The sequence below is a fragment of the Camponotus floridanus genome, unplaced genomic scaffold, assembly GCF_003227725.1.
Source record: "Camponotus floridanus strain SB8 unplaced genomic scaffold, Cflo_v7.5 scaffold22, whole genome shotgun sequence".
NCBI lineage: Eukaryota > Metazoa > Arthropoda > Insecta > Hymenoptera > Formicidae > Camponotus > Camponotus floridanus.
Window position 1 is genome coordinate 637831 of NW_020229348.1, and position 15201 is coordinate 653031.

At 25.5% G+C, this 15201-nt stretch overlaps 1 protein-coding gene across 1 annotated transcript; it reads right to left on the reverse strand.

Moving 5' to 3' along the window:
- Nucleotides 1-1574: 1574 nt before the first annotated feature.
- On the reverse strand, nt 1575-11608 carry LOC112637907 (O-acyltransferase like protein-like). The gene is made up of 13 exons (XM_025408603.1): nt 11239-11608; nt 8444-8655; nt 7479-7663; nt 6771-6979; nt 6246-6440; nt 6077-6170; nt 5559-5856; nt 4933-5012; nt 4745-4840; nt 4479-4608; nt 3959-4133; nt 2932-3074; nt 1575-1703 (listed from the first exon to the last, which is right to left on the reverse strand). The coding sequence occupies exons 1-13, from the start codon at nt 11606-11608 to the stop codon at nt 1575-1577; spliced, it is 2316 nt and encodes a 771-aa protein (XP_025264388.1).
- Between the last annotated feature and the right edge of the window lie 3593 nt (nt 11609-15201).

Genomic DNA, 15201 nt, shown 5'->3' on the forward strand with positions numbered 1-15201 from the left:
GCGTGTCATTATTATCACGTTTAAGTACATTACGTAACTGCAATTCCGGTTTTGCATTTAGCATCATTTAGCGTAGGAAAAAATTGTCCGTCTTTCTACGGAAGGTCCGGATGGTGGATCGCATATCACCAAAAATTTAACGAAGTGTCTCCTTTCAATAGTGATTTTTTAAGCTTCGTAGCGATAATAATGCAGTAATAAAAACTCAATTATTTTAATTATTTTATTCAAATACGCGAAACAATCTACAGCAGGATGCGACGCGGGCTATGCTGTTTCAGGTAATGAATTGCAAAATTTTCAACGTCGTTTCGCATGAATTCGTGTCAGATTAACGACGGAGTCTAGAAGAAGTTTCACCGTGAAATTTCATACTATTAGAAGAACGCTTCTCTTTCTCTCTCTATCTCTCTCTCTTTCTTACGAATCCATTGATAGACTATCATTGGTTGTTCGGTCATGCTGAAAATTCTTTCTTCTCTTACGAGATTCTTCGACAATGACTTCGACACTTGTTCGCGAGATTTGCAACGTCGTATAAGTGAGCGAAAAAGCAATGTCGAAGATTTTTGCGTCGAAATAATCGTTGACAAGGATTGCATAAACGTTGATAGAACGCGCATCGCCTCTTCCGCAAGAGACAGCAGAAAGTTTTATGCAAACCAGAATATTGCTCCATTAACATAATTATTACGTAAACCAAACCATTTCGATAACTTTTTACGTATGACACACAGTTACTTTTTCGTAATTTTTTGATTCCATTTTTTATGTGTAAAATATTAAAATTGTTCCACATTGACAGGAAACATGTAAATATGTCAAAACTTTTTAAAAAAGCAAAATGATTTACAGAAATATTATTTTTCTATATAGAGATTTTATTTTTATTGATAATATATTTTTACATTAAAATATAAACTGAAAGATAGCTTTTTAATTCTTGTAAGTACATCAGTTATTAACTTGTCATCGTGTAATAAAATTAAGACACGTATGTCTCACTCAAGTATCGAATACTAATCAGCAATCATGTAATGACACAATATTTCCGCATAAAAGAAAGTGAAACTAATAGAAACTGTGAAATGATTTCTTAATTTTCTAAATCTTCGATCAACAAAGGCACTAATCATAAATATTGTTAGAATTACGCGATGACATGGACAAATATATTTACAATACTTTGTCCAAAAAATGTATGATTTTTCATATTGATTAAGTCACACATTTATCGTATTTAATTTATATTGTATCATAAAGTAATTCGCACACATTTGTAATATTATAATAAAAAACTAAAAAATATTTGAAATATTGAACCCACAAACCATGCAAAGCATTTCTCACATTTTCAATAACACACAAATATTTTTTTACTTCACACAAACGCTATCCATATTATATTAAATATGTACCATATAAATATATATATCATATAAATATATATACCATAACAAAAAGCATATATTTGAAATACCGGAATATAATGGAATAAATTATGCAAACCATTTTCCACATCCTTAGAAACAATATAAATAGTTGTTTATCTCAGACGCAAGATTCCATCCCTTTTAGTTTATTTTCCATTCTCTCATGGGATGAAGTATTCTCAACAAGGACACTACTGGTGCTTCGAAAAATAAGGAGAGGAATAGCGATGATGCGTATGACACTACCACAATTCCGAAAAATAGAAGTGCCTGTAAAATACAAAACGATATTAGCCAAAAGAATCTGTAAGCAAGAAATATCGTTAATATAATATACTATTTATATTTTAAATTACATCAACCAAATTTTTAAAAGTTTTTTTTGCATTTTAGAGATAACAAGAAATAAATTTAAATTTTATCCCTTTTTACACAAAATTTGATTTTTAAGAATATAATTCTTGAAAAAATAAAATTATATTGAAATATTATATGCAAATATAAATTTCAATTTTTACATAATAATAATATTATATGGAAAACATTATGCTAAAATACATTAAACTAACTCTGAAAGATAAAAAAAAAGGTATCATATTTTCTCTATTACTTTTCAGTGCATAAGTCGGAATCTAGCGGCATGTACAGAAATATGCCGATTTTGCAATAATCGGTAATGAAATCAACTGTACTATACACACATCCAAATATTTAAATTTTTGTAAATTATTGTCAATTAATTTTTTCGAATTATTTCTTATTTATTATTTGCAACATATTTAGTTTGCATTGAGTACAAAATTCAATATTTGTAGATAATAATACTTAAAAAATAATAATGTTTACATATCAATTGAATTAAAAATTTGTTGCGTCGAAAGTAATATTTATTATTTAATCCAACTATATCATATTTCATAGTTTTATTATTAAATAAATCATTTATTATTAAATATATTTTCTTTTACATTAATATAGCTTGCTGATATAAGAGGTTTCTTATTTATCGAGGTGAAGTATATCTTATGAGTACATTAAGATATCAATAGAGCATTAATTTGATATTTCGTCAAAAATATTTTTTTGCAAAATATTATTTTGAAGAAAAAAATATTGTTAGGAAAAGTATAAGTATTTTATTACAATATTCTCTATAGATATGATTTTGAGTATTAGCAGATGGGCGTCATGTCTTTGTAGTTTTTTTTTCTATAATTCATTTTTTTTAAATAATTGCAAAGATATTAAATGTGAAAAGACTGTAGAGTTAACTTTTTAGGAGAAGTTTAGAAATATTAAAAAGATAATATAGACAAGCAGTATTTTGAAAATTATCTCAATAAATAACTTTCTTTATTATAAAAGAAGCTTACACATTAAAATGCTTAGAAATATTAAATGTTTTTTACATTCATAAAATTCTAAATTTAAAGATTAAGATTTTGTCGAAATGATATAATCGATCTTTATAAGTATCTTTATAATAAGTGGAAATTACCATAGAGCTATATGTAAAATGCCACGAACTTCCAACGTCTAGAGCTATAGTGTGTAAAAGTGCAGAATGCACTAAATAATTGCAGTATGTTAATCTGGAAATAGGATACAGGTACTTCCATGATAGTATATGAGTAACTATACCTGAAAAATAGAATTAATTTTCATAAAATTTCCTTTATATAAATTTATATAATTTTATATATACATATAGATGTATATATATAAATTTTTTATATTAAAAATAAAAGCTTTTTATATATAAGGAAATATTTAAATAAAATAGTACATAGGTACATATTTTAATAAATTATAATATTTGATATACACGCACATAATGCTCGGGCTGTAAAAAAAAGAATTGTTTAATATTTTTAATAAATATATGTCATATTTTATATATTTTTAAATAAAAAATGTACATTTTGATACATAAAAAAACTATTACATATCATAAAATAAAATAGCTACTAAAACTAATTTAAGATTGTTTATATATGCTTATAAGATTGTTTCAAAAAGAAATGCTCCTGAGTTGAATATTTTTAACATTATTTTTTAGACACGAATTTCAATCTCATTTAAAAGTATTATGTATATTATATTATATATTATACATATGATACTTATATCATATACATACATATATTATGCTATACAGGGTGTATCTGAAATGATGCACTAAACTTTAGGAGCGTATTCTAAAGGTCAAAATAATACTTTTTTTTCCTATGAACATGGATCTGCAACTGAACTCTCCTCCGAACTAGCTAAAGTTTGGGGAAGAAATTAAGAATTGGCTGTATTTAAAAAAAAAAAGGTTTCGACGTTACCTCACTTGAGAGATAAATAAATTTGTGTTGCGGGTGTTTAGTCAGTTTCACACATTTTCGAATTTTAGCTCGAAGAGGGGTTTATTTGTGGATCTATGTTTATAAAAAAAGTCTTATTTTGACCTCTAGAATATACTTCTAAAGTTTAGTGCATCATTTCAGATACACCCTATATATTATACATATAATATTTACCGCCATATCCGGTGACACAGGCGATCAAAATCCATGCCAAGCATATTGCCCATCCAGAATGTGATAATGCCATGTAAATTGCGGATAATATTGGTCCAAATGTAGTTCCATGTAATCCATATACTATACTGGCCATCGTAATTAGAGAAATAGACCAACCTATTACAATCACAGCCTGCAATTATGAATATCAATCACTCACGTTTTGCTACTTATAAAGAAATATGTCTCTGATGCATATCATCATGTGATGCAAAAATATATTACGTGTATAATTATCGTATATGTAATCGTTTATATAAAGATTTCATATACGTTCTGTATATGACATCTTATTCAATTACATTTGTGCACTATTTAAATTATGAATTTTGATAATATAATTATGAGATTGAGTATAAAATGCATGTATTGTATTTGCTAAGCTAATCTATGCAGAAAACGTATTTGTATATATGTAAATGTACTTGTATATAATTATTGTTGCATTAGGAACGATCTATGAGAGTGGATTGCTTACTTTATTCATATTTGCCTTGCAGTCAATCTTGAAGAGATACCAACCAGTGACCATTCCTATGAGATACGGTCCTATTCGTATCCATGGCTTGTCATAGAGACTCTCGTAGTGTGCAAACGGGTCCTGGATACTGAAAATATGTTTGCTTAATCTTTGGAGTTTCTTTTCTTACTTAATGTATGCATTTTTAGACAAGCAATTGATGCGAGAAACATGTTTTAAACATAGAGATACGAATGTATACGTATGTTTGCCATTTGCCATACCTTGGCACGTGGTTGGTGTTCAAAGTGATTAACGCTGTTGTTATCCACGAGGCGATTAAAAGGAAAGCTCCGATGAACGCTGCTACAGGTAGAAAGCTACAAAGAAAAATCGATTAGGTGTAACATCGTGAATGACGATTGCATTTATATCAGCTGTTTCTTTCTTCATATCGACTGCTCTCTCTTACCTTGCTCCGATTATCAAGATGATTATTCCCACAGTATAGAATTGTGTATCGTTCGCCAGATACCAACTCCAAGTCATACACTATGGATTAAATATTCAGAATTCGATTAATCGATAAAATATTAATTGCAGAAAAAGTACATGATATGATATGCGAATGCATAATGTTAGTTGCATTTACAATTTAAACGTAACATATAATTTATGGTTATATATAACTTACAGGAAACAATTACTCAGGTAGAAACAATTTAAAAATAATAAATTAAATGTTAGAAATATAAAATTATTAAAAATTATTTAATATTTATTTAATATTTCTGTTTCATATTTATATATTTGTTTTAATTCTCAAAGGATATGACTTGAGTTTGAAATATAATTTTTCATTAAATTCTTCGTGTTTTACTCCATTTATCTCATAAATCTCGCTACCATAAAATGATGTGTTACTTGTAAGCTTTATATCTCTTTCTCTTTTTTTATTTACATGAATAATTCTTGTCTCGTTCGAAAGTTATACATATATATAATCAATGCAGGATTTTTTGTTAAAAAATGGAAATAAACTGATAAATAATTGATTATGCGTTCGATAATTTATAAGTGATGCAGAAATGCACTTACTCGATCATTAAAATCGAAATAAGTATTTATATATAAGGCGTTCTTCCACCAGACATTCTCGCATGTTTTATAATTCAAATTCCTAGATAATTCAATCATGGAATGATCGTGATACCATTTCATCGATACCTGAAGCAAACCGATCATGAAAAGATAAACCGGGGTCAAGCGAAAATATCTATACCAAATCATTCCCAAAAATTGCAGGACTTGACCGTGACATCCTTTTATCATCTTTTTGTCTCGTATCTTTTCATTTGCCATCGTACGATAATAAAGAAATGCTACCAAACATCCACTAAAACAGAGATCATTATTTTCTCTCATTCTTAGCTGCATATTTTAAATTATATACACACTATATATTACATATGTGATATGATGTATTATATTATTAAAATATATATATAGCATTTGAATTCAATATTCATTTATAATTTAATTTTATAAAGTTATGTATTCAATTTCGAATTTTAGTTCTTTTTTTCATTTTATATGAAATAGACGACTAATCATACCTCATAAAGAAAAATGTGTCTACAGAATATGTACCATTACCGATTGTCTGATAGAGAAAGTTTTCTTCCGCTACAGTTCGAAACATTTCGCGGTCTACAACAAAGAAAAAAAGATTTTACGCGATGAATGTGCGTAACATAAATTGATTACTTCTATGTTGTTACGTACCCGAAACATCATTAAAAAATAAACACGTGTGTAGCAGAATTATCCAGAGCATTGTGTAAAATCGTAATCCGTGTATCGGTGCTAACGTATCCTTACCGACGTTAAAACTGCACAGCTTAGACATATTTACGAGTAGACTGAAAGACAGCAATGCTTCCGATAAAGGTTTTGGCACGATTTTCGAGTTGTGGACATCTAAAAATATTTGGATCGCAAACTTATTTTACAAAATTTTATTTTGCATTATCAGAACATTAATAAGTTTGAGAATGAATTGAATATGTAATTTAAGGCAAAAAATATTTGTTTATCATCGATTTTCCGCCTTAAATTGAATATCCAGTTGATATTCTTGATTAATTATTAAATTAACTTGTAATGTAACACAATTTTATTAAATTTATGAATTTGCGATTTAAAAATTTAAAAATTATAAAGATTTATTATATAGATTATAAAGTTTTATAAATTTGTTCATATTACATACGGAAAAATTATAATGAAAGAATTTTTTTGATGGAATACCTAAAGAACCGTTGTGTCTCGTCATAGACCATAGTTTTGAGAGTGTAATTCGGCGATCGAAATTTCCGTCACATCTCAGAGATTTCAATCCTGTTATTGTAATATTGTTGTTACTTCTTTTATTTGCTTTAAGTAAAATCTTATAACGTAGTGCAACGTCATAAAAAGTACCCATAAGTACAAGTACACATACAAGGACGAAAGAAATCCTGCAACATACGTATGCTTTCTTATAAAGTATTATTATAAAGACTAACTCGAAAAAAAACTTTGATTGCAGTTTCAATACATGTGTTATGTGTGTATATTCGAAGTATATTTTTAATGTGAGTTATATCATATATGTCGTATTGTTTTAATCAAGCAAGTGCAAGATACAAACAGAAGATTTTACAATTACAAAAATTACATGAAAAATATATATCTTCTCTTTTACATTTGTTATTGAAATATAGTGATATTAAGGTATTTATTACTATAAAAACTTCAATTATGCATTTATTCCATTACTTATTAACTTTATGTATTTGTTTGTGCATCAAAATATTTCTATAATTACGATACTCCTTTGTAATAAATATAATATATAATATTATTAAAATATTATGATTTCTTTTGATATATTCGAAAGATTAAAACATTATATTACTTTTTACTAAAATTATATTATTTTTTCACCTGTATACAATATTATAATATGACACTTACAATAAAATATAAAATGTCGTATCTTTCCAAAATGTATAACCTTTTGAAAGATTTCGTATGTGATCGATGGTAAATCTTAATGGTAAATTGACGCTAGATTGATTTTGTGCGAAATACAAAAGTCTCTCGACATCTTTTGTATCGCACACAATTGGCAAACATAATCCCAGGATAATATTGTGTGTCTGAAAAATATCTTACAATTAGTTATACTTAACACAGTGAGATATTTTTAATTTACAAAACAAATTTTCCTAAAAATTTTTAAATGCTCCTAATTTTCTTTTAATTTGTTCTTGTTTACATCATAATTTTAATATTTTTCTTATACGAATACATGAAAGTAGTACATTTATCAACTTTCATAAAAAACAAAAAGTGATATAACCATAAATATTTGTCGTAAATCCATATAATATTATATAAAAAATATTATATAATATATAAAAAATGCATGAGGTCATTAATATTACATGATGTTAAATAACAACGCGTATTCTTTACTTTTAAAAAATATCAATATTATCGGTCAAAGTGCGATATAATAAATATTACATAATTTTATTCTATTGCGTCTGATCTTGATTCTGTTGTATCATGTTTTTAAAAAATTATGAGAATTATGTGATAATAAATCAATTCTGTATTTTTTTTACATTTACACCTATCGTTTGACAAATAATATCTATTTAAAATGTAATTTTCAAAGAAATATAAATATGATTTTTATACAATTGATTATCAAAATGATAAGACATTAATGCAATAATATTTTTTACAATTGTTACCCTTATAAAACGATATAACAAAATTTTATATATAATTTATTATATTAGGAATATATAACATTGCTTAAAAATATTATCTCAATTATTATTAAAAAATTACTAAAATTATTAAAAAATTACTAAAATAATACAAATTATATCAGATTATAAAAATCGATAAACTTTTGTACTGGTTACCTCATTTAATCCAGGTTTCAGGATTTCAAGAGTAAGATTGATGGAGTTCATGCTGACGCGGAAAGGGGGTAATTCTTTATTTCGATGAAGTTTCTTATCCTGTTGCCATTCTATAAATTCCTTTTCCATTTTGCGACATTGATCTGCAGCTCCAACCCAATATTTATTACCAGAAAATATACCCCATATATACTTGCCATCCGCGTCCATCACTGAAAGCGAGAAAAAATCGAATAATCTTGATATAAAAAGTTAGTGATTTATAAAAAAAGATGATATATAATTTCAAAAAAACATGCAAATTAAATAGTATATTTTTAGAAATTACATATATAAAGTATTTAATAAAACTATTTGACAATCATCATCTATCAATTAAACTATTTGATAATATCATTAAATAAGTAGAGCGTTTACTAAAATAACGTATTTTAAAGTAAAAATTAATTAGTTATTGCGTAATTTAGTGTTATTTTTACATTGCGAATGCTTTGTCAAAATATATATAATATATCATCTGCTTAAAAGTTATTACCCAAACTAGAACTTAATGCAACACGTTTGCATATTATACAGCATGTTCAATCACAAATTGATCTTATTGCGGTTATTTCGTCCGACTACTTTCACCCTTTCTACAGGAAAGATCAGACCGTATCTTTCATTTCACTTCATTTCATTTAGACACGGTTGTTATGTAGTCCGAGAGAATTATTAACAATCCCGGAACAAGCAAGTACTTTTACTTACTATCATTTCAAATTGTCTTATTCTGCATTTCTTATAAATATATATTTCTTATAAAAATATATTTCTTATATATATATATATATATATATATATATTGTATATATATATATATATATATATATATATATAAGTATTTCGATATATAAATACGTTGCACAAAAGTGCAGAAATTTTCAGTGTGTGATTTTCATTTATTCTTTATATTTAAAAGAAAGATGGTAAACGAGAGAGAGATTTAGCACAATTTGTTAAATTTGCAATATTCGAAATTAAACTCACCGACGCTCATAAAAAATTTAACAAGATGATAAATAATATTGAATTTTTTAAATAATATTCATTGAAAAAGCAGAATTAAATTGTATGCATAATGGCAGGTTCTAATTAATTTGGAACGTGCGATACGATTGAAGACGCCAGATATGCTTCAAAAGAAAGCGCTTTTTCCTTAATTATGTAGTTTTATGTAATGATACATAATGTATGATACATATATAATGGATCATTATTACATAAAACTACACTAAACAAGTTATCCAGATTATGTCATGAAATACTTAATATTTCTATACATAGTTATATAATAATTTTCTAATAATTTTATTTTAATATTAACAAATTTCCTTTTAATATTATAATATTAATACAAATTTTCTTTTAATATTTAAATATTAACAAATTATCTTTTAAAAAATGATATTATGGATTGTTAACAACTTTGTAATATAAGTCTATTAGAATAATAAACAATTAAATAATAATTATAATTAATTTAGAATAATTTACTACTAATTGAGCTTATATTATTATTTTTTATACAATTTATAGGTGATACTATCGAATTGCATGTAAATGTTATAATTAATTCTATTATTTATAGAATTTAAAAAGTATTGAAAAATATTTGAATATTAACATAGCACATTGAAATGAAAATATTTAAAGAATTTAAAGTTTATTTACAAATAATGTGCATTTGAAAGAATATCAATAACTTTCTATAATGAAAACAAAAACATATAAGAGTTAACGGTCCGTACAATTTCTCTGTTAACAATTTCTGCAATGAAATAGTAGAGAATTGAGAAAAGAGATAACAGAATAGAGGAGATTTGGGAGAATTCCTGAGATGTTAATGAATGACAATAATGGCACGTGTCTAAAACCGATTAGTACCTCCAGCATATTGGAAAGAATTACATTATATGACATAAATAAAATATCTTCTCGTAAAATAGTAGTAAAATCGTAAAATAGTATAATAGTAGATATATTAGTTTTGTCAGATGAAGTCTGTATACAGCAAATAATGAGATCTTTAATCAGTCTGTTTAATGATACCACATTATCAATGATACAAGTTCGACTACAATTTTCTCCCATGTTGCAATCGTTTTCAATGTGCACACAAATTATCGAATAATTGCAATGTTCTTCATTGCAGTAGCAATCTTTTTAATTTACAACCTTCTTCATGTTATTTTTATTTGCATTTCATAATTCTTAATAACAAAATTGTTGAGAAAATAAAGCTATCTGTCTCTCTTTATTTATTGCAAATATATTTTTACAACAGAAATATCAGAAATATAAATTCTTTTTTTTTTAATCTTTTTTTTATAAATTGATTTATATCATCACGAATTAAATATCTATATATTAATAATTTTATTTTTATCACGCTATCTATATATTCTGTTTTCTAAAATTTATTGTTCAAATTTAAATAATTTTTTGACATATATATGAGAACTTCAACTATGATAATGTTACTGAAATACTATTAAATGTTATTTAATGTTATTTATGCGTTTTATGGGATTGAAGAATTTTATTTATATATATAAGATGTATATGATAAACCTTATAAAATTCATTTCATGTATTTATTTTCTCATGGATTTACTATTTTAACATGCGTTCCTTTTATAAAAACGAAAAAAAACAATTTTGACGTACAAATTATTTTAAGAAATTATTTTAATTACAAACTGTTGTCATATATCTATGCAAGTTATGTTATATTTTTCAAAAGTTGTACTTACTTTTTAGAGCCCAATTTGTTTTCCTTAATATGCCCATCATGTAACGAGTCAAATCTTTACCGCACGGTAACGAAATATCTGCATCTCGACATGTTTCATTCTTCCAAATTCGCGAAATAACAATTGGATTCCAGATTTGTAAAAATTGATCAGCATTCCAAAGTTCAATATTTCTATTACTTGGCTCAATTGTGTTGTTCGATGAAAACTTGAATTCATTCTTGCTCTGAACAAATTGCTCCCTAAAACTCTTCCCATTAGATTCCTCTATCAAGGGATCTTGCGAAGATGATATAGGTTCAGTCACATTGGAACATGTTATCAATTGTTGCAATAATAGAAAATACAATATAATTCCGTAATATAACATTCTGACAAAAATGTGTTTATTAAAATTTGCTGCTTTAAGCAATCATCGCAATGATTTCGAATTATATCACAAATTATAAATATTTAAAATAAATTTGGAATAAAACAACATAAAAACTCTAAAATAATTTTCAAAAATGATGAAGACGAGTAGATATTAATGATGTAATCTGTGCACGAAATATATATTTCTTCGAATATTTTATGTTTTATTCCACTAGATTTTGATGTATGTATTATGTGTAAATGTCGATAGCATTAATCATACTGTGCAAATGCATCAAATGCTTGTTCAAATATATTCTAGCCACCATCTCCCCCTCTTAGACTTCATGTATACGTCTATCCTCTTTACGTATACGTCTTTTAGAAGGTAAGAAATTGTAATCGTATTAATTTACGCATGTGCAGAAGAAACATTCAGAGTTACTCAACGTTGCGTTTTACTCAAGGTAACAATTTATATTCGTCAACGTTTCTTCCGCGTTTAATTTATTCTTAAAAGAAATGAGAAGAAAATAAAATTAAATCTTAAATTGTTTCCGAATGAGATATTAGTTTACAAAAATTTCGATTTTCTTCTTTTTTTTCTTTTCTTTTTCTTTTGATTTATTCTTAATCTTCTTAAATTATTCTTTCTCTATTGTTGTGTATGTGTATGTATGTGTCTATTGTTGTGTCTATTGTTGTGTATGTGTGTATGCGTCGTATGTCTTAATTCCTGTTAATTATTTTCGTTTATGTTTAATAAATAAATTTTTTTTACTTTAATAAAAAATTTATTTTCTAAAAAAAATATTTTTCTCCATAAAAATCGATTATGGTATAAAGTAAAAGAAAGGAACTTTTGTTAAAAAATTCTTTACTTTTTTTCTTTTTTTAAATAATTTTAAAAAATAAAACAAAAATAATTAATAATTTAATTTTTAATGTAAAATCATGAATTCTAATATTTAAACGAAATTGAATTAAATATTTTCAATTTTTTACAATTTTTTTTATTTACATTAATCTATTTAAAATATATACTTAAAGCTTTAAATATACTTAAATATTGTAAGTAATAATAATAATAACAATTTTGATATAATTATACTCCAAATGTATTCTTAAGGTAAATTAAAGTAAATAGAAAATTGTAAAAACACTAAACAATTTTTAATCAAATTCCATTTAACAAATTAGAATTCATGATTTTTTACAAATTTCCAAAACAATTTTTCTTAATTTTTTCTTATCTATCTTTACATGTTTCATCAATTTTCCTAGTTTTGCGGAAAAGACTAGTCCGATGTAAAGTATCAGAAACACTACTTTCCCTTGTTATCGTACATTACGTCTTGAGATCGTAATCATATAGATTGAAACAAGGATTGGCAGTTGTATAAGTATAATAAATAGATAGATAGCAATTTACATCTTGTGCAGTCATTGACTTTTACGCAGCTCTCATATGTAATGTAAAATGATGATGAACAACAATTTCGTTGTCATTTTCAACGCACTATCATCATTACGCATGATGTTACAAGATAATAATATGCACAAAACAAACTAATTGTCTTTATTTTTTCATCATTGATTTAATAATAAAATAAAATTTCTGAATAAAAAATTTTCTTTACTCATTGCAATATTTTTCATTTTGAAAACTGGAATTATCGTATCGTTGTTATAATCCAGACATAATATGTATATATATATATATATATATATATATATATATATATATTTGTCGAAAGCAATATATCTACTTAAGAGTGAATTCTTCACTCCTACTTATGAGTGAATTTTTTATTATACATATAATTTTCATATTGAAAATTTTCCTCACTTATTGCACTATTTTCTACATTTTATGTTGAAAACCAAAATTATCGTATTGTGTTTATGATCCATATATAATATATATAAAGAATTCACACACACTGTGGTGTGAGCAGGACATACTTTTGAAAAATATAAGATGTATAATTTATAAATAATACAAAAAGGCTTTTTTACGGAACAAATTACTACTATTATGTGCTTATATTGTGAACAGTACATACTTCGAAAATTCTAAAATAACATTAAAAAATAACAAAAAAAGAATTTGAGAAGTTCTTTTAATTTAAAAAATAATTAAAATGTGAGAGTTCTTAAACGTCTCGGTCCTCGACTAGATTCTCTTTGGTAAGAAATAAGTATCAATATTTAGACGACAGAAATTGTAAAATTGTGGTTTCGAATCAAAAATGCTTTATCCAATTGATGAATATTTCCAACGAAACATCACGCAAGATTAAACATTCATAGGAAATTTTTCCCAGAAATTTGCAAAAGAAATTTAGAAACATTCTGATGACAAACTTGAAATAATATCGTGGTTGGGTAAAAAGTAATAGAATTTTCTATAAATACGTAAAACGTGACATCAAAAGAGAAATCAAATGCTGAAAAGAAATCATAAATTGGCGACAGCATAAAAAAAATAATAAGTCGCGCATTAAAATAAAATGTAATAAAATCAAGAATATTTACGAAAATATTTCTTTCAACACTTTAATTCAAAACCATTTTATTCTCCATCTAATATTGACATCTATTTTTTATTGAAAAGAGTCCAATCGAAGTTCGAAATGTTTAAGAATTCTTATATTTTGTTAATTACTTTTTTATTTTCAAAAAGAGAACTTTTTGAAATATATATTATCTTCTTATCTATTTATTAATCTAATTTTAAGAACTTTCGAAATTTATACTATTCAATAAATTTATACCTATTCAAAAATTTATACTATTTATACTATTTATACTATAAAATAAATAATATGGATGCACGTATCCGCAATTTGCTCTTTAACCTTTTCGTATTATTTATTGTTTATTTGATTATTAGATAAAGATTTTATTTATATTAGATAAAGTGATAGTTAAGTGAAAGTACATAAAATTGCAGGAGCGCATAACCGTAAGCATAAGAAAATTGATTAGTTCATTTTCTTATGCATATACACTTGTCAACAAAATTATCGCATAGGTAATTTCATGTCAAATTTTCGTATAACTTCAAATAAATATAACTCCGTCAAAAATGGTCGTATTTGAAAACTTTTTTTTTCATTCTCAAGCTTAAAGCCTTTATTTTGAAAATCATTTGTCAGATTTAGAATTTATCTTCCCCCTCTCGTCATCTCCTTAAAAGTAAGAACATGTTACGTCTCCAAAAAATTGCATACTTTGACGCATTCCACCGGGATGGAATAAAGTTTTTTCGCAAATTTCATGATAATCATCATAAAATATGGACTTTTATGTGCAAGTTAAAAAAAAAATTTTTTATACGATTTTTTTTCGCGAAGTTACGACATCTCAAAGTTACTGATACATTTTTGTTCATCGTATAACAATTTTCAAAAATCTCTTCAGGGCAAAATCTAATTTATCTCGAAAATTGTATCACAAAAATATAAAAACTGTGCCGTTAGATAAGATTTCTAAGGAGACTAATTTATCGTATTATAATAATATTCTAAAACCACCTCTTATGAATGGGAATGAACTCTAATATCTAGAAAATGAAATCTTGTGAAAATACGCGACTTACCCTTA

What these genes read in the sequence shown, in the direction of transcription:
- LOC112637907 (XM_025408603.1), bottom strand. Translation starts at nt 11,608, where the DNA reads ATGTTATATTACGGAATTATATTGTATTTTCTATTATTGCAACAATTG. An exon ending in AACAAATTGGGCTCTAAAAA is followed by an intron (nt 8,656 to 11,238) that starts GTAAGTACAACT and finishes TCTCGCTTTCAG; the next exon opens with TGATGGACGCGGATGGCAAG. An exon ending in ATTTTACATATAGCTCTATG is followed by an intron (nt 1,704 to 2,931) that starts GTAATTTCCACT and finishes TGTATTTTACAG; the next exon opens with GCACTTCTATTTTTCGGAAT.